Source organism: Tamandua tetradactyla, chromosome 13, assembly GCF_023851605.1.
Source record: "Tamandua tetradactyla isolate mTamTet1 chromosome 13, mTamTet1.pri, whole genome shotgun sequence".
Lineage (NCBI taxonomy): Eukaryota > Metazoa > Chordata > Mammalia > Pilosa > Myrmecophagidae > Tamandua > Tamandua tetradactyla.
Window position 1 is genome coordinate 65,999,170 of NC_135339.1, and position 20,395 is coordinate 66,019,564.

The following is a 20,395-nucleotide window of genomic DNA, read 5'->3' on the forward strand; positions in this document are numbered from 1 at the left end:
TTTTGCAATTCAGAAGGCCCTTGGTTGGAAACTTTTACTCATAGAGCACAGACAGTTTAACCAAACTTCTCATATAACACAGTATCCACGTGAAGATCCACCCATAGCTGTGTGAATTATTTAAATTCACTCCCAAAATCTATTTGTTATATTTTTAGGAATGAAGAATCTATCCTTAGTAGCCACTACTCTAATTAAAACATCCTTTAAAGTTTACATTAATAATGTTCTGTTCTTTCAATTGGTATTTTTTGAGGGCCCACAACATGCCTGACACTATTCTCCGAAGTGGGACTACATTGGTGAACAAGGCAGATGACATACTTCCTCTCAAGCAGTAAATATTATTTTGAATCTGATTCATTCAAAACACAAAAAAATCAAGCATGGTTAATCCCCACTTTTACTAAGCTTTATAGAAGATGCCCAGGTCAGGTAGGATGGCAGTTAGGAAACACAGCCAGATCTAAGGATGCCTGGTCCAGTGATCTTCTCACCAATGGTAGGGCTCCCCCAAAACAGTTACACATTTTTATATATGATGCTCCAAAGCCGGATAAACGTTTCTTTAGTACAGATGTTATCCCACCAAGCATCTATTTACAAACGAAGCAAAAACAAAAAAAAAAACAACTAATGATTTAGAATGTTTTGAACTTACGTAATTATTAACTTACTGGAGGGTCCAAGCTTGGTCATTTTCAAATGAGGCTTCAGCAGGGAAGCCTCTCCTGAAAGCCCCTCAATCCCAGATTTCTGCAGTTTGGGGGGAGATGGGTGCATATGCAGCACAAGCAGACATCCTGCCAACCAGCCACATACCTGGTACCTCCCGGGACGCCTTCAAGTCTAGGACATCCCTGATGTAAAGCTTTGCAAAGGCTAGGAACACAGGATCCAAACCCCACCAGAGGGAAGGAATCTCCTCTTCACACTTGGTGGATCTCGACTGCATCCAGAAGGACTGTGGCTCCCAGCCAACGCTGAAAGACTCTGCATTACTAGGTCAAGGGTCTGCATAAGGACACAAAAATCGGGATGCCGGGCCTTTAACTTGGGGAAACTGACGTGGCTATGAAGCTGTTCCCAGGCGGGCACCCCGAGTCCAGGTAAACCCAGGATTCAATCGCCCTATCAAATTCTGTGTCTTCACATGAGGGATCGTGAGTTCCCTGTGACTCTCCCGCTGGAATTCCCTCTGCCCCACAGAAGTTTTCTCCTCTAAATGCACCACCTTGGAAAAGGCTAAACTACCTTCTCGGGGAAGTCCTCACAGGCAAACCCAGCAACGGCTTTAGTCGGGGGAGAGGGGGTGCGGGGAAGGGAGCATTGCGCCCTCCAGGCCTTACACGTTTTGGTGGCAGAGTGGGATGATCTGTCCGTCGCCCTGCCCCTGAACCTTTGGTTTTCAGGATGAGCTCGAGAAAAAAAAAAAAAAAGGAAAAAGGAAACAAAACATGGACGCGCAGGAAGCCCTTCCTGCAGCGCCGCGCCCTGGCCGGCAGCTCCCGGGAGCGCGGAGACCGCGGGGCGGGCAGCCCGGAAGGAGCCCAGAGGCCCCGCCCGGCGCAGGAGCGGCTGACCACCGTTGTCTTTCGACTTCGGAGTTCCGGCCGGAGTCCTCCACCGCTCCCCGCGTCCGACTAATCCCAGTAGCCCGGCCCAGCCATTGCCTTCCTGAGGCCTGACCCGGCCGTGCTTCCGCCCATCCACCGTCCGAGGTCGCTCCGCCCCATCCGTTCTCGATGGCGCCCCACCCGGCCCGCCAGGCGGCGACCAGACTCTTTGACTGCCCGGCGTCAGATGGCGGCTCCAGGTCTTAGCTCGACTGTCCGCGGGACTACGGCCAGCTCACTGGGCCCAAATCGCGGAGGTCTGGGAACTAGCCCTGACATACCCGCTGTCCCAGTCCCGTCCCTACAAGTCATCTCACCTCACCCCAGCCCTGCTGATGATGGGACCTCTAGCCAGAGGTCGCGGGAAGCTTCGGTTTCTTTTTGTTGTTGTTCTTGACATATTAAACAATAAACAAGCAAAGCAGTGCCAAAAGTAGGATTACATTGTGGCATAAAGTGTTCATTTACTCCTTATAAATGATCTATTAACGGGTGCACGTTAGGATTCTACAGTCTTACTTGGAGGCACTATCTAAATTTGAGCCATTGCCTGAGTGTGAGGACTTCGCTTTGCCCAAGAGCAGCCCTGCAAAACTATGACAATAAACTTTGTCTCCTTTCCTCTTTCTTGGTTTACAACGTGGAATATTGCACGCTTTTGAACACTGAAAAACTGGCATTCTGGTAAATCATGGTACCTTAATGGACCTTGGTCTTCAGCAGTTCTAATTTAAAGTGAGAAAACGATAGCAAGTTCTATTCCCCTAAATTAAATAAATAAATAAATAAGCACCTACCATTGCTTGAGATGGCAAAAAATCTTCCAAACTAACCAGGACTCTAAATTCTCCAGAGAACTACCTGCTATTCTGGCTGGCCATTCTTGGGAAAGGAAGTTGGTTGTCAAAGAGATCATCGCTAAACCCTTTAGCAGAGAAGGAATTTCAAGCAGCTGGAATGGGAAATGTTTGTGATTAGGACAAGGGCATTTAATTACATCCCCTGCCACTAAGGAAGCTGAAAACATTCAGCTTCTGCTGCAATAAGGAGTTGGGTTTGTGGAGTTTAGGATTTTATTAAGAGAAGATACACTCTCCAGTAGGAAGGAACGCGCCTCAAGGAAGCCCAGGTGCTTCTGGCTGACTTTTCAGAAGGAGAGAGACAGGTTGAACGACATTATCCTGACTGCACACATCTGCTCCAGGTGGAGCCCAAGACGAAAATCAGCACTTGGATGAGTTCAGAGCCTGTTTGATTTAAGACTGGCTTTCCACTCTCAGGAATAGCGTGCCCGTGGTAGGCGCCCTAGGGGTCTGCAAGCTTCCTACGAGCCTTGGTGAAGGCTATATCATGGTTTAAACCAAAGCGGATTGCCCCATATCATCTTTTATGATAAAAGGAAGAATTCTTGGAGTCTAGAGGTGCTCCTTTTTTGTCTGAGCTCAAAATATAAAGGAGTAGGCTGCAATTGAAATGTTGAGGTATAGGGCAGAATTTCCAAACTGCAATCTCAGTCACATAGATTCCAGGTATCGCAAGCCACTGCCAAGAGGTATATGAATAGTTTCAGAAAATCTCTGTGAACACTGGAGAACCTTTCAATTTGGGATTCAGGAAACACTACAAAGTAGATAGTTCAAAACCCAACAGTCAACATCTAATACTAGGTACCCTTTCTTGGGTTTTGCGGGCAATTTTGACGAAATAGCCAATCCTTTCTGGAAAGTTAATATTTTAGCAAAGCCTTTTGCAAAAATGAGGGAGAAACTCTTCATTTATTCTAAAAGTATTTGAAATGTATTTGTTAAGTACTTGTCAAGCACTACATTAGACTCTGGAGGTAAAACAGCATCAAAATAGAGCAGGACTCAAGTTCTTAGGGAGCTTCCATTCTGTTGAACAAATGAATGAATAAGTACATATTGTTCTCAGTGTTTGAAGGAAATAAAGAAGGTATTATGATAATTAATTATGGGATATAGGATCTGCTTTACATAACTCTACTTTCATTTGAGGACATGCATGACATTCAGTCTGAGACTTGAAGGTTGAGAAAGAGCAAGCCATGGAAAGAGCTAAGAAGAGCATTCCAGCAGCAGTCACAGTAAGAGCAAATGCCCAGAGGAGAAAGCACTTCACCTTTCTACATATGGGATCATGTTATCTGCAAGTAGAGAAATATGTACTTCTTCCTCTCCAATTTGGATGCCTTTTATTTCTTTTTTCCTCCTAACTTCCCTGGCTAGAACTTCCAGCACAATGTTGAATAACAGTGGTGACAGTGGACAACCTTCTCTTGTTCCAGATCTTAGAAGGAAAGCTTTCAGTCTTTCACCATTGAGCATGATGTTAATTGTGGATTTTTCCATAATGTGCCCTTTATCATGTTGAGGAAGTTTCCTTCTATCCCTACTTTTTGAAGTGCTTTTATCAAGAAAGGATGCTGGATTTTGTCAAATGCCTTCTCAGCATCAATCAAGATCATCATATGTTTTTTTCCCCTTCATTATATGTTAGGGTGGTATATTATATATTAATTGATTTTCTTATATTTAACCACCCTTGCATACCTGGGATAAAACCTACTTGATCATGGTGTATCATTCTTTTAATGTGCTGTTGATATCTATTTGCGAGTATTTCTTGAGGATTTGTACATCTATATTCATAAGAGAAATTGTTCTATAATATTCTTTTCTTATAGTATCTCTATCTGGCTTTGGTATAAAGGTGATGTTGGCCTCACGGAATGAGTTAGGAAGTATTCCCTCATCTTCAATTTTCTGAAATTGTTTGAGTGGGATTGGTAGTAGTTCTTCTTGGAATAATTGGTAGATGTTCTAGTTTGCTAGCTGCTGGAATGCAATATACCAGAAACAGAATGGTTTTCAAAAGGGGGGAATTTAATAAGTTGCAAGTTTATAGTTCTAAGGCCGAGAAGATGTCCCAATTAAAACAAGTCTATAGAAATGCCCAATCTCAGGCATCCAGGGAAAGATACCTTGGTTCAAGAAGGCCGATGAAGTTCAGGGTTTCTTTCTCAAGTGGGAAGGCACATGGCGAACATAGAGTTTCTCTCTCATTTGGAAAGGCACATGGTGAACATGGTCAGGGTTCCTCTCTTATCTGGAAGGGCACATGGCAAACACGGCATCATCTGCTAGCTTCTTCTCCTGGCTTCCTGTTTCATGAAGATCCCCAGGAGGCGTTTTCCTTCTTCATCTCCAAAGGTCGCTGGCTGGTGGACTTTCTGCTTCGTGGTGCTGCTCTCTCTGAATCTCTTCCATTCTCCAAAATGTTTTCTCTTTTATAGGACTCCAGAAACTTATCAAAGACCCACCCAAATGGGTGGGACATGTCGTCACCTAATCCAGTTTAACAACCACTCTTGACTAAATCGCATGATCCAGGGAGATGATCTGATTACAGTTTCAAACATGCAGTATTGAATAGGGAATGGGATTTTGATTAAAACATGGCTTTTCTAGGGGACATGCATCCTTTCAAACCAGTACAGTAGAATTTACATGTGACACCTTCTAGTCCTGGGATTTTTTCTGTTGGGAGATTTTGAAGGACTGACTCAAACTATTTATTTATAGTTTGTCTGTTGAGGCCTTCAATTTCTTCTTTTTAAAAATATTTTTATTGATAAATCTTAATATACAAACATTCCATATATGGTTTACAGTAAACGGCTCACAATATCATCACATAGTTGTTGTGCATTCATCACCATGATCATTTTTCAGAACATTTGCATCACTGCAGAAAAAGAAATAAAAAAGAGGGTGCAAAGGTGGTTCAGTGGTAGGATGTTCACTTTCCATGTGGGAGACCCGGGTTCTAATCCCAGACTGCACACCTAAAAAAAAAAAAATTCATACATACTGTACCCATTACCCCTCCCTTTATTTGACCACTAGTACTTCCATCTACTCATTCGATTTCTTCTTGACTCAGTGTAGGTTATTTCTGTGTTTCTAGGAATTTATCCATTTCATCTGAATTGTCTTAATTTGTTGGTATACAGTTGTTCATAGTATTCTCTTATGAGACTTTTTATTTCTGTGACTCAGTAGTAATGCCCCCTGTCATTTCTGATTTCACTTATTTGCGTCTTCTTTCTTATTTTCTTTCTTGGTCTAGCTAAGGTGTTAATTTTATTGATCTTCTCAAAGAACCAACTTGTGGTTTTGCTAATTGTTCCAGTTTGCTAGCTGCTTGAGTGCAATATACCAGAAATGGAATGGCTTTTAAAAGGGGGAATTTAATAAATTGCCAATTAATAGTTTTTAGGCCATGGAAGTGTCCCAATTAAAGCAATTCTATAGAAATATCCAACCTAAGGCATCCAGGAAAAGATACCTTGATTCAAGAGGGCCGATGAAGTTCAGGGTTTCTGTCTCATCTGGAAAGGCACATGTCAAACATGGTCAGGGTTTCTCTGTCAGCTGGAAGGGCACATGGAGCACACAGCGTCATCTGCTAGCTTCCTCTCCAGCTCCCTGGGAGGCGTTTTACTTCTTCATCTCCGAAAGTCACTGGCTGATGGACTCTCTGCTTTGTGGTGCTGTAGTGTTCTCTGCTCTCTCAGAATCTCATGGCTTTCTCTCTGGTAGTTCTCTGCTCCTCTAGCTTTCTCCAAAATACATCTTCTTCTATAGGATTCCAATAAACTAATCAAGACCCACCTAGAATGGGTGAAGACACGTCTCCACCTAATCCAGTTTAACACCCACTCTTGGCGTGTATCACATCTCCATGGAAATAATCTAATCAAAGATTCCAACATATAGTACTGAATAGGGATTAGAAGAAACTGCTGCCTTTACAAAATGGGATTAGGGTTAAAACATGGCTTTTCTAGGATACATACATCCTTTCAAACCGGCACACTAATGCTCTCTGGTTTTTCTTTTCCGCAATTTCATTTCTTTCTCCTCTTGTCTTTGTTTTTTCTTTTCTTCCGCTTGCTGTGGGATTAGTTTGCTATTCTTTTTCTGATTCCTTCAGATGTGAAGTTAGACCTTTGATTTTAGCTTCTGCGTCTCTTCTAATGTATGTATTTAGGGCTATAAATTTCCCTATCAGACGTGCCTTTATTGCATCCCATAAGTTTTAATATGATGTTTTCTGATTTTCATTCATCTCAAGATATTTATTGATTTCTCTTGCAATTTCTTCTTTGACCCACTGTTATTTTTAACAATGTTCTGTTTAACTTCTACATATTTTTGAATTTTCCAGTTCTCTGCTTATTTTTTTATTTCCAGCTTCATTACAATACGGTCAGAGAAAGTACTTCGTACAAGTACTTTCAATCTTTTTATATTTTGAAATTTGTTGAAATTCAGCAATTGAATATATAATTGTTGTTTGTATTTTGAAATATAATTGAAAATTGTTTCGTGACCCAACATGTGGTCTCTCCTGGAGAATGATCCATGTGCACTACAGAAAAATGTCTATCCAGTTTTGGGATGGAATGTTCTGTATATGCCCTTTACTTCTAATTCATTTTATCATATTATTCAATATCTCTTGTTTCCTTTTTTTTTTTCCCTTGGGCAGGCACCGGGAATTGAACCTGGGTCTCCGGCATGGCTCTGCTTCCTTTTGATCCTTTGTCTAGATGTTCTATCTATTGATGAAAGTGATGTATTGAAGTTTCCAAGTAAGGTTGTAGAGACATCTGTTTCTTCCTTCAGTTTTGCCAGGATTTTGGAGGCACCATGGTTAGATGCATAAATATTTATTATTGTTTTTTATTCTTGGTGGATTGCCCTTTTTATTAATATAATAGAGTCCTTCTTTGTCTCTTATAACAGTTTTGCTTTTAAAGTCTATTTGTCTAATATTAGTATAGCTACCCCAACTTTTTTATGGTTACTATTTGCATGGAATATCTTTTTCCAACTTTTCACTTTCAACCTGATTGTGTCTTTGAATCTAAGGTGAATCTCTTATAAACAGCATGTAGTTGGATCATCCTTCTTTATCTATTCTTCCAATCTGTGTCTTTTGATTGGAGAATTTAATTCATTAACATTCAATGTTATCACTATAAAGGCAGTACTTACTTCAACCATTTTTTTCCTTTCCAGGAATTGAACCTGGTTCTCCAGCATGGCAGGTGAGAACTCTGCCTGCTGAGCCACTGTGGCCCACCTTTCTTTTCTTTCTTTTTTTTTTTGCAGCAGTTCATGCAAAAGTTTACTTATTTTTTGTAGTGTTAATTACTACAAAATGACACGTGATTCTATATAACCCCTTTCAATCGGGTTCACCTTCAAAATGGTAACATTACTTATAGATCCACTAGTGAACTGCCTTCACTTCTATCTATTTCTTTACAATTAAGTTCAACTTCATTAGCAAATTGTTCACCCATCTCAAGCTTCTGTGTATCTCTAGGTCCCCTATATTCTGTATTATAAACCTCTGATTTTATCTTTACCATAGTTATAAAAATGGAATCATATAGTATCTATCCTTTTGTTTCTGGCTATTTCACTCAGCATTACACCCTAAAGGCTGATCCATCTTTTAATGTGGTTCAGGACATCATTTTTTCTTAATCCTGCATAATAGTCCATTGATTTACATACCACATTTTGTTAATTCACTCATCTGTTGATGGGCACAATCTTTTGGTGATTGTGAATAGTGCTGCTATGAATATTTCTGTGCAAATATCTGTTTGTGTAACTACTTTCACCTGTTCTGGGTATATATCAAGTAGTGATATTGCCACATCATAGGGCAACATTTGATATTTAGTTTTCTGAGAAACTGCCAGAATGTCTTCCATAGTGGCTATACCATTATACATTCCCACCAGCAGTGCATAATTGTCACATTTTCTCCACCTCCTCTCCAACATTTGTAGTTTCCTGTTTGTTTAATAGCAGTCATTCTTACAGGTGTGAGGTGGTATCTCATTGTAGTCTTGATCTGAATTTCTCTTATGGCTAATGAGAATGTGCATCCTCCATATGCTTTTTAGCCATTTGTATTTGCTCTTCAGAAAAAAATGTCTGCTCATATCTTTAGTCTACTTTATAATTGGGTTACTTGTTCTTTTGTTGTTGAGTTGTATGATTTCTTTATGTATACAGAATATCAAACCTTTATCCAATGTGTGATTTCCAAATATTTTCTCCCATTGAGTTGGCTGCCTCTTTACCTTTTTGACAGTCTCTTGAGGTACAAAAGCATTTGATTTTTTAAAATTTTTTATTTAATAAAAAATAAAACCAATCAACATACAATATGAACATTGTTTTTTATCACATAGTTGTATATTCATCGTCATGATCATGTCTTAGAACATGATGCATCAATTCAGAAAAAGAAATAAAATGACAACAGAAAAAATTCATACATACCATACCCCTTACCCCTCCCTGTCCCCGATCACCAGCATTTCAATCTACTAAATTTATTTTAATATTTGTTCCCCCATCATCTACTTATTTTTAATTCATATGCTTTACTCATTTGTCCATAAGGTAGATAAAAGAAATACCAGACACAAGGTTTTCACAATCACACAGTCACACTGCGACAGCTATATCATTATACAATCATCTTCAAGAAACATAGCTACTGGAACAGAGCTCCACATTTTCAGGCAGTTCCTTCCAGCCTCTCTGTTATGCCTTAACTTAAAAGGTGATATATTTAATGTGTAAGAATAACCTCCAGGATAACCTCTTGACTCTGTTTGGAATCTCTCAGCCATTGATGCTTTATTTTGTTTCATTTCTCTTTTCCGCTTTTTGGTTGCGAAGGTTTTCTCAATCCCTTGGTGCTGAGTCGCAGCTCATTCTAGGATATCTGTCCATACCCCTGGAAGTCATGTCCCACGTAGAGAGGGGGAGGGCAGTGAGTTTGCTTCTCATGTTGGCTGAGAGAGAGAGAGGCCATATCTGAGCAACAAGAGGATCTCTTGGGGGTGACTCTCAGACCTAATTTTAAGTAGGCTTATCCTATCCTTTGTGGGGTGAAGTTCATATGAGCAAACCCAAGATTGGGGGCTCAGCCTATTGCTTTGGTTGTCCCTACTGCTTGTGAGAATATCAAGAATTCTCCACTTGGGAAAGTTGAATTTTTCCCCTTTCTCACCATTCCCCCAAGGGGACTTTATACTTTTTTATTCACTGTTCAAATCCTTCTGGAATTTATCAAGGGCATCACTCTGAACAAACCTACAAAATTTCATGCCCTACTCAAGGTTCCATGTACTTATGGTGTTGAATTAAGCTGTCCACATAAGTTATATTAGGAAATGCACTAGTCGAAATATAAGTTATGTACTAAATAAACATCTTTTTGCTTTAGTCTCACACATAAGTTAAAGTTTTAAAATATTAATTACCACCTATTTTCAACACCCTGCATTATTGACATTCCTTTGTTCTTCCTCATGCAAAACATTTTTAAATTTGTACGTTTAGTCACTATCATTATACACGCTAGGCATTCCTAGATTATATCATCTCAGTCTTTATCATATATCTTTCCTTCTGATTTCATTTGTGCCCCCAGGCCTCCTCCCTCTATCATTCTCACATTCAGTTTCATTCAGTGTTCTAACATTATTGTATTACAGTTATTTCCTTTGGTTTTTATGTGTAGTTTTGGTTTGTGAAAGAGCTCAGAATGCTATATACCAGAAATAAATTGGCTTTTATAAAGGAGATTTATTAAGTTACTGGTTATAATTGTAAGGCCATGAATATGTCCAAATTAAGGCATGAACAACAGAATATGTTCTCTTAGAAAAGGCAGCTGGCATACGGCTCCTCTTCACATGGGAAGGCACGTGGTGATATCTGCTGTACTTTTCACCCTGCTTCTGGTTTCAAATGGCTCTCTCAGATTCTGGTGTCTCCTGGGGCATTTTCCTTCTGCACCTCCAAATCTCTGTGTCCCCTCCAAAATGTCCCTCTTTTAAAGAACTCCAGAAAGTGGATTAAGCTACTTTACTAGGCAGGGCCACATCTCCATCTAATTAAAAGGTCCTGCCCACAATTGGATGGGTCACATCTCCATGGAAACAACCTAATCGAAAGGCCCCACCCAAGAATAGGCCCCCAATCCAATCCCCATGAGACTGGATTAGAAGAACATGGTACATAACAGTTTCAAACTAATGCATAGGTCATTTTTTTTCCTCATCTCTCTTTTTATCCATTTCATTACCCTTAATGATACTCTTCATTTCTTCGCACTGCTTCAAGCTACTCTCTTCTGTCTTTTCCTTTCAGCCTACAGCATTCTGTTCAGTATTTCTTGTGGGAACAGGTCTCTTATTGACAAATTGTTTCAATTTCTGTCTATCTGTGAATATTTTCAACTCTCCCTCATTTTAGAAGGACAGTTTTGCTGGATAAAGACTTTGGGGCTGGCAGGTTTCCTCTTTCAAGTGAATATATCATTCAACTACTTTCTTGTTTCCATGGTTTCTCCTGAGAAATTGGAACTTAGTCTTATTGAAGATCCCTTGTATGTGATGGATCACTTTTTTCTTGCTGCTTTCAGAATTCTTTCTTTGTCTTTGGCATTTAACATTCTGACTAGTATTGTTTCGGAGTAGGTCTGGTGGGATTTATTCTGTTTGGAGTATGTTGCACTTCTTGTACATGTATATTTATGTCTTTTCTAAGAGTTGGGAAATTTTGGGCCGCTATTTCCTCAAATATTCTTTCTGCCCATTTACCTTCTGCTTTCCTTCTGGGACATCCATGATACATATGCTTGTGTGCATCATGCTGTCATTCAAATCCCTGAGGCGCTGCTCAACTTTTTCCATTCTTTTCTCTATCTGTTCTTCTGTCTGTAAGATTTCAATTGCCTGTCTTCTACTTCACTGCTTCTTTCTTCTGCCTATTCAGTTCTGCTGTTGTATGCCTCTAGGGTATTTTTAATCTCTTTTATTGTGACTTTCGCCCCCATGAGTTCCATTATGATTATTTTTATACTTTAAAATTCTTCTTGAGTGGACAACGGTGGCTCAGTGGCAAAGTTCTCACCTGCCATGCCAGAGACCCAGGTTCAATTCCCAGAGCCTGCCCATGTCTGAAAAAAAAAAAAAACGAAAAATTCTTCTTTATGCTTTCACATTGTCTTCTTAATATCTTTATCTCTTTAGCCATATTTTCCTTTATTCCCTTGAATTTATTTTGGAGATTTGTTTGAACATCTTTGATTAATTGCTTCAAATTATTTGTCTCCTCTGAAGCTTTAATTTGTTCCTTTGACTGGACCATATCTTCCTGTTTCTTAATATGGCTAGTAATTTTTTGCTAATGTTCATGCATATGATTATCTTGTAGTGTTACTCTGAAGGTCAGTGTTTCTCATCTAGGGTTTTATTGTTGATTGACTTTGTGTTAAGGCTTTTCTTTGATGCTTAGTCTGCTTATTCTGTAACTTTAGAATAGCCTGTGTTTAAATAATCAGATGTTTGTAGCTCTTCATCATCTGATTCTTGTCCTGGATATATTGTACTATTTTTAAGTTTATGCCTTTTGTGGAATTGTTTCACCTCTAGTAGAAAGCTTCCTTTTCCCTGATTCTTCTTTGGGAATCTTGATCTATTCTATTTGTTTTTGTTTTGCCTCTATAGTTTTTTTGCATTCCTTTTGTTGTCACTAGCTGATTTTGCCTGGAGGGTAAATTCTGGTAGGAGGGTCACCCAAGAGAGTCTTTCCAAATTCAGTATTTCTCAAACAGAACACCAGCAGGGGCTCACAAAAGGGTACAGAATGGCTCCAAAATGTCCTGGGACTGCCCTTTTCCATAGTTTATCAGCCTTTTCCTCCTGCTATTCCCTGGATACTGTACAGTGTTCTTCTGGCCTCCAGATTCCCAGAATAGTTATTTCATACTATTCCTGTCTATTTAATAGCTGTTTTGGTAGAAAGAAGGAATACTGGAGCTCTCTACACTGCCATCTTCCCCAGAAGTTTCTTCACTTTCACTTTTGAATGATAACTTAGCTGAACATAGAATTCTTGGTTGAAAGCTTTTTCTTGTAGCTCTTTAGGCCTGTCATGTTCTTCTTTGTAGCCTCCAGTAATTAATCATATTGATGCTTCCCTATATGTGATGTGTCATTATCCTTTGTTGCTTTCAAGATTTTCTCTTTGGCTTTGGCTTTCTCAGTTTAACTATGATGTGTCTAGGTGTACATCTCTTTGTGTTTGACCTATTTGGAATTAGAAGAGATTTTGGAGGTGAAGGTTAATGGTTCTCATCAAATTTGGGAAATTCTCAGTCATTATTTTCTCAACTATTTTTATGCCCTTTTCTTTCCTTTCCTTCTGGAAGTCACATACGTGTATGTTAGTATATTTGATGTGGTCTCACAGGTTTTTGAGTTTCTGTTCTTGTTTCTTCAATCTTTTTCCTTCTTCTGAGTGGATAATTTCTATCATCTGTTTTCAAATTCACAAACTCTTTTATTTTTACCATCTATAATCTGCTTTTGAGCTCTTTTAAAGAACTTTTCCTATCAATTATATTCTTTTTAATACTAGAATTTCTTTTTGGTTCTTTTTTATAATTTCTTTCTCCCTCTTGATTATTTCTATTTGTTGCTTTATTGTACTCATCCTTTGTTTCCATTTTTTAAACATGAGTTCCTTTAATTCTGTGAATATATAATATTTCTGATAACTGCTTTGAAGTCTTTGCCTGCTAAATCCAACATCTGAGGATTCTCAGGGACAGATTCTATTAACTCCATTTTTCCCTCTGTTTGGCTTAGTTTCTTGTTTCTTTGCATATCTCATAATTTTGTTGAAAACTTATTTTAGATATGATATTGAAATAAATATGAATTCTGATTTTCCTTGTGAAGGTTATTGTTGATGCTGCTACATTGTTTTTTTTTTAGTTTGTTTCTGTTTCCATTCATTCATTTATTTTAATGTTTTGATAAATCTATGAAGTCTGTCTTCTGAATTGTACATCTGCTGATGTCTTTGCTCAGTATATATGTGTTTTTTGTATACCCACACACACATATAATTCTTGTTTCCTTATATATGTATGCATTCATGTATGTGTGTGTATATATATATATAAAGGAATGTATATGAACATATATATTCATATTTTTATTTTTTAAGTGTGGTTTTCTAAGAGTAGTACTTTGTCTGGAAATGTTAGTACTCAGTTAATAATTGGACAGTGGTAGTACTCAAGGACCTCAAGCCAATAAGCCTCTGACATCTACCAATGGGTCTATGTGGGTGGGGAGCACATTTAAAATTCAGGCCTTTTAAATATCTGTCTCAGCTTTTCCTTTTCTTTGTGCTCTTCTAGGTGTCTTTTGTGCATGTGCACAGTATGAAGATTGGCCAGGAGCTCATGGCTGATTTGGGTCTTCTCTAGTCTCTGCTGCTCATCAGGTACCCTCAGCGAGGCATTTGCTTGCCCTTTCCATGCAACCTCAGCCTAGTAGGGCCCTTGATCCTCCCAGTTGCCTGCCTCTGAGACTGTCACATTTACTGATATGGCTGATAGGAAGGGGATGCACCCAATACTCCAAATTGAATGAGCCCCTTTCAACTGTGGCAGAGGTGTTGCTGATCTTCTTGGCCTGCCCTACCTTAGAAGATGCCAAATCTGGGGGCAGGGAGGAGAAAGGGAGCAGCCTTAGGCCAGATGCCACAGGCTGCCACTATTCCTACCAAATTTCAGCAGTTCTTCAAGTATAAATATTTCTCAGATTGTTGTATGTCTTTGATCTGTTCTCAGAGAGCCAAAATGACTGTTTTAGTCAATTGTGTCTGTTTTTTTCCTAAGATTTTTATTGTGAAATATAACATATGTACAGAAAAAGCAAATTTCAAAGTACATTTTAACAATTAGTTATAGGACAGATTTAAGTTTGGTATAGGTTACAGTTTCACAATTTCATGTTTTTCCTTCTAACTACTCAATTGTGTCCAGTTTTATGGTTGCATTTTTGAATGGAAATTTGCTGATCTTTTCAGTTTGTCATAGCTGGAAGTCCCTGATTGTAGGGTTTTTATTTAACTATAAGTCCAGGCTGGGGGTGTGTGATGGTTAAGTTCTAGTGTCAACTTGGCCAAGTGATTATGCCCAGGTGTCTGGTCAGGCAAGAACTGGCCTGACTGTTGTTGCAAAGATATTTCATGGCTGGCTGATAAACCGGAAGGCTGGTGTATTAAATCATCAGACAGTTGATTGCATCTGTGCCTGATTACATCTGCAGTCAGCTAAGGCAGATCTCCCACAATGAGATCAAATCAGTTGAAGGCTTTTAAGGAAGAAAAGAGACTCTTTCACTGTTTCCTCAACTAGTGAACCCCTCCTGTGGAGTTCATCTAGACCCTTCATTGGAGCCACCAGCTTCATGGCCTACCCTATGGATTTTGGACTCTTCCATTCCCACAGATGTGTGAGACACCTTTGTAAATCTCATATTTACAGATCTTTCCTGTTGATTCTGTTTTTCTAGAGAACCCTGACTAACACAGCTTGTTACCAGGAGTGGTTCTTGAGATAAAGAATCTTAAAAATGGATTTTTACAATCAGTTTTCTACTCTGACTAGACTCAGAGGCACTAATGACTCTGTTTCCAGTAATCAAGATAGCACTGACAGTTCATGGGGTAAGTTGGAAAAAGATACTCAAAATATCACCATTAGAGTCTGCTTATTGTAGGATTATACAAGGCAAGACTCTCAGTGAGAATGTTTTTGACACCTTTACAGAGTTTTGTGGCCTTAAGAGGTATAATGAGGTTGACAGGTTGGTTTTAGATATACTGGATATGGTGATGAGGAAAAGGGATGAGCTGAAAGGCTGCAGATTACACCTTAAGTGCTGTATGAGCGGTGTAAAAGTTTCCATGTGTTCCCAGAAAGAAAATCTTATTTCCTGTGGTCACAGACTTAAGATCTCTGAAAATAATACACAAAGCCTCATTGCGCAAGGAGCAGATTTACATCATAAACTAAAATCTCAACCTTGAAGAGTGTTTGCTATTAAAATAAGGGCTTTGATTGGAAAAGAATGGGATTCTGAAACGTAGGATGGTTATATATGGCTTGATAATGATGGCAATGGAGAGACGGGATCCCTGATATCTGCTGAGTCTTTGCTAGATAGACCTATAATGACCTGCCCTGAAGAAAGAGCTTCCAGAAGGTTAGTCTGCCTTGAGGCTTCCAGTCTCTCTAGAGGAGTCCACCCCCACATAACAAAATTAATCCTTTAGTGCCTAAAAACCCTGTAACCACCTCCCCTGGGGAAATAGCCCTTACTCCTCTGTCTGGAGTGACTAATCCTGTTTTACCAGCTGAAACTGCAATGAAGTGCCCTTAGGTAATTGGCCTGAAAGACACTTGCATTTTTTTCATGACCACCCCCACCACTACCACCTCTCTTTTCTTCAAGATCTATAAATAGATGAAAGTCCCAACAGGCCCCGAAAGGTGAGGTACAAAGTGTGACCCATGAGGAAGTATGCTATACTTTGAAAGAACTGCATTAGTTTTCCAATCTATATAGAAAGAAGTCAAGGGAATATGTGCAGGAATGGGTATTAAGGGTGTGAGATGATGGTGGAAGAATATAAAGTTGGGTCAAGCTGAATTTATTGATAAGGGTCCACTAAGCAGAGATTCTGCATTCAGTAATGTAGCTCAAGGGGTTGCAAGGGGCATTAACTGTTTTTTTGAATGGTTGGCTGAAACCTGGATCCATAGGTGGCTGAGATTACCTGAAGTTGAAATGCCAGAACTGCCCTGGTATAATATAGATGAAGGGATCCAGAGGCTTAGAGAGACTGAAATGTTAGAGTGGATTTATCACGGAAGTTCTGCTCACACACCCCAGCAATATCCAGAGGACACATCTTTCACTATAACCTTGAGGAATAAATTCATGAGACTGGCTCCATCATCCCTGAAGAGCTCTGTAATCACCCTTCTTTGTAGGTCAGATATTACTCTGGAAACTGCTGTCACTGAGCTGGATATCTTCCAACACAATGGGGATGATGAGATCCCAGGTTGGCAGAGGCCATGTGGTGACAGTTAACCTCTATAGACAAGGTGGACATGGCCACCATAATGGACAGCAGACTCAAAGCAGCAGTCAAAATATTCTGACCTGCAGAGACTTGTTGTGTTGGCTAGTAGATTATGGAGTACCTAGAATTAAAATAAATGGGTAGTCTACTTTTAAATTCTTTTTTTTTTTTTTCACATTTTTTTTATTAATTAAAAAAAGAATTAACAAAACAATTAGAAATCATTCCAATCTACATGTACAATCAGTAATTCTTAATAACATCACATAGTTGCATATTCATCATTTCTTAGTACATTTGCATCGATTTAGAAAAAGAAATAAAAAGACAACAGAATAAGAATTAAAACAATAATAGAAAGAAAAAAAACAAAAAAAACAAAAACAAAAAACCTATACCTCACATGCAGCTTCATTCAGTGTTTTAACATAATTGCATTACAATTGGGTAGTATTGTGCTGTCCATTTCTGAGTTTTTATATCCAGTCCCGTTGTACAGTCTGTATCCCTTCATCTCCAATTATCCCTTCTCTTTTTTTTTTTTTTTTTAATTAACGGAAAAAAAGAAATTAACCCAACATTTAGAGATCATACCATTCTACACATGCAATCATTAATTCTTAACATCATCACATAGATGCATGATCATCATTTCTTAGTACATTTGCATTGGTTTAGAAGAACTAGCAACATAACCGAAAAAGATATAGAATGTTAATATAGAGAAAAAAATAAAAGTAATAATAGTAAAATCAAAACAAAACAACACAAAACAAAACAAAAACCTATAGCTCAGATGCAGCTTCATTCAGTGTTTTAACATGATTACTTTACAATTAGGTATTATTGTGCTGTCCATTTTTGAGTTTTTGTATCTAGTCCTGTTGCACAGTCTGTATCCCTTCAGCTTCAATTACCCATTGTCTTACCCTGTTTCTAACTCCTGCTGAACTCTGTTACCAATGACATATTTCAAGTTTATTCTCGAATGTCCGTTCACATCAGTGGGACCATACAGTATTTGTCCTTTAGTTTTTGGCTGGATTCACTCAGCATAATATTCTCTAGGTCCATCCATGTTATTACATGGTTCATAAGTTTATCTTGTCTTAAAGCTGCATAATATTCCATCGTATGTATATACCACAGTTTGTTTAGCCACTCTTCTGTTGATGGAGATTTTGGCTGTTTCCATCTCTTTGCAATTGTAAATAATGCTGCTATAAACATTGGTGTGCAAATGTCCGTTTGTGTCTTTGCCCTTAAGTCCTTTGAGTAGATACCTAGCAATGGTATTGCTGGGTCGTATGGCAGTTCTATATTCAGCTTTTTGAGGAACCGCCAAACTGCCTTCCACAGTGGTTGCACCCTTTGACATTCCCACCAACAGTGGATAAGTGTGCCTCTTTCTCCGCATCCTCTCCAGCACTTGTCATTTTCTGTTTTGTTGATAATGGCCATTCTGGTGGGTGTGAGATGATATCTCATTGTGGTTTTGATTTGCATTTCTCTAATGGCCAGGGACATTGAGCATCTCTTCATGTGCCTCTTGGCCATCCGTATTTCCTCTTCTGAGAGGTGTCTGTTCAAGTCTTTTTCCCATTTTGTAATTGGGTTGGCTGTCTTTTTGTTGTTGAGATGAACAATCTCTTTATAAATTCTGGATACTAGACCTTTATCTGATATATCATTTCCAAATATTGTCTCCCATTGTGAAGGCTGTCTTTCTACTTTCTTGATGAAGTTCTTTGATGCACAAAAGTGTTTAATTTTGAGGAGTTCCCATTTATTTATTTCCTTCTTCAGTGCTCTTGCTTTAGGTTTAAGGTCCATAAAACCGCCTCCAGTTGTAAGATCCATAAGATATCTCCCAACATTTTCCTCTAACTGTTTTATGGTCTTAGACCTAATGTTTAGATCTTTGATCCATTTTGAGTTAACTTTTGTATAGGGTGTGAGAGATGGGTCTTCTTTCATTCTTTTGCATATGGATATCCAGTTCTCTAGGCACCATTTATTGAAGAGACTGTTCTGTCCCAGGTGAGTTGGCTTGACTGCCTTATCAAAGATCAAATGTCCATAGATGAGAGGGTCTATATCTGAGCACTCTATTCGATTCCATTGGTCGATATATCTATCTTTATGCCAATACCATGCTGTTTTGACCACTGTGGCTTCATAATATGCCTTAAAGTCAGGCAGCGCGAGACCTCCAGCTTCGTTTTTTTTCCTCAAGATGTTTTTAGCAATTCGGGGCACCCTGCCCTTCCAGATAAATTTGCTTATTGGTTTTTCTATTTCTGAAAAATAAGTTGTTGGGATGTTGATTGGTATTGCATTGAATCTGTAAATCAATTTAGGTAGGATTGACATCTTAACTATATTTAGTCTTCCAATCCATGAACACGGTATGCCCTTCCATCTATTTAGGTCTTCTGTGATTTCTTTTAGCAGTTTTTTGTAGTTTTCTTTATATAGGTTTTTTGTCTCTTTAGTTAAATTTATTCCTAGGTATTTTATTCTTTTAGTTGCAATTGTAAATGGGATTCGTTTCTTGATTTCCCCCTCAGCTTGTTCATTACTAGTGTATAGAAATGCTACAGATTTTTGAATGTTGATCTTGTAACCTGCTACTTTGCTGTACTCATTTATTAGCTCTAGTAGTTTTGTTGTGGATTTTTCCGGGTTTTCGACATATAGTATCATATCGTCTGCAAACAGTGATAGTTTTACTTCTTCCTTTCCAATTTTGATGCCTTGTATTTCTTTTTCTTGTCTAATTGCTCTGGCTAGAACCTCCAACACAATGTTGAATAATAGTGGTGATAGTGGACATCCTTGTCTTGTTCCTGATCTTAGGGGGAAAGTTTTCAATTTTTCCCCATTGAGGATGATATTAGCTGTGGGTTTTTCATATATTCCCTCTATCATTTTAAGGAAGTTCCCTTGTATTCCTATCTTTTGAAGTGTTTTCAACAGGAAAGGATGTTGAATCTTGTCGAATGCCTTCTCTGCATCAATTGAGATGATCATGTGATTTTTCTGCTTTGATTTGTTGATATGGTGTATTACATTAATTGATTTTCTTATGTTGAACCATCCTTGCATACCTGGGATGAATCCTACTTGGTCATGATGTATAATTCTTTTAATGTGCTGTTGGATACGATTTGCTAGAATTTTATTGAGGATTTTTGCATCTGTATTCATTAGAGAGATTGGTCTGTAGTTTTCTTTTTTTGTAATATCTTTGCCTGGTTTTGGTATGAGGGTGATGTTGGCTTCATAGAATGAATTAGGTAGTTTTCCCTCCACTTCGATTTTTTTGAAGAGTTTGAAGAGAATTGGTACTAATTCTTTCTGGAACGTTTGGTAGAATTCACATGTGAAGCCATCTGGTCCTGGACTTTTCTTTTTAGGAAGCTTTTGAATGACTAATTCAATTTCTTTACTTGTGATTGGTTTGTTGAGGTCATCTATGTCTTCTTGAGTCAAAGTTGGTTGTTCATGTCTTTCCAGGAACCCGTCCATTTCCTCTAAATTGTTGTATTTATTAGCGTAAAGTTGTTCATAGTATCCTGTTATTACCTCCTTTATTTCTGTGAGGTCAGTAGTTATGTCTCCTCTTCCATTTCTGATCTTATTTATTTGCATCCTCTCTCTTCTTCTTTTTGTCAATCTTGCTAAGGGCCCATCAAT

At 38.6% G+C, this 20,395-nt stretch overlaps 1 protein-coding gene and 1 long non-coding RNA gene across 5 annotated transcripts in view; one reads left to right on the top strand and one right to left on the bottom strand.

The window, feature by feature from the left end:
- STN1 (STN1 subunit of CST complex) overlaps window positions 1-1,457 on the bottom strand; it is a 39,685-nt gene extending 38,228 nt beyond the window's left edge. For 2 of the 3 annotated variants that reach the window (XR_013161717.1, XM_077125931.1), the window contains exons 1-2: window positions 1,350-1,457; window positions 823-1,014 (exon numbers count right to left, since the gene is read on the bottom strand). Coding sequence is in view for 2 of the 3 variants with exons in the window: in XM_077125931.1 (XP_076982046.1) it covers window positions 823-955 (133 nt within the window). In the remaining variant the exon portion in view is untranslated. Of the gene's footprint in view, window positions 1-822; window positions 1,015-1,254 lie in introns of all 3 variants that reach the window. The other variant, XM_077125932.1, reaches the window with a different exon arrangement.
- A 70-nt stretch (window positions 1,458-1,527) lies between these two features.
- Window positions 1,528-20,395, top strand: part of LOC143654247 (uncharacterized) — a 31,412-nt gene continuing 12,544 nt past the window's right edge. Inside the window, exons 1-3 of one of the 2 annotated variants that reach the window (XR_013161719.1) lie at window positions 1,528-3,720; window positions 13,956-14,041; window positions 15,118-15,271. This is a non-coding gene — a long non-coding RNA (uncharacterized LOC143654247). The remainder of the gene's footprint in view (window positions 3,721-13,955; window positions 14,042-15,117; window positions 15,272-20,395) is intronic. The other variant, XR_013161718.1, reaches the window with a different exon arrangement.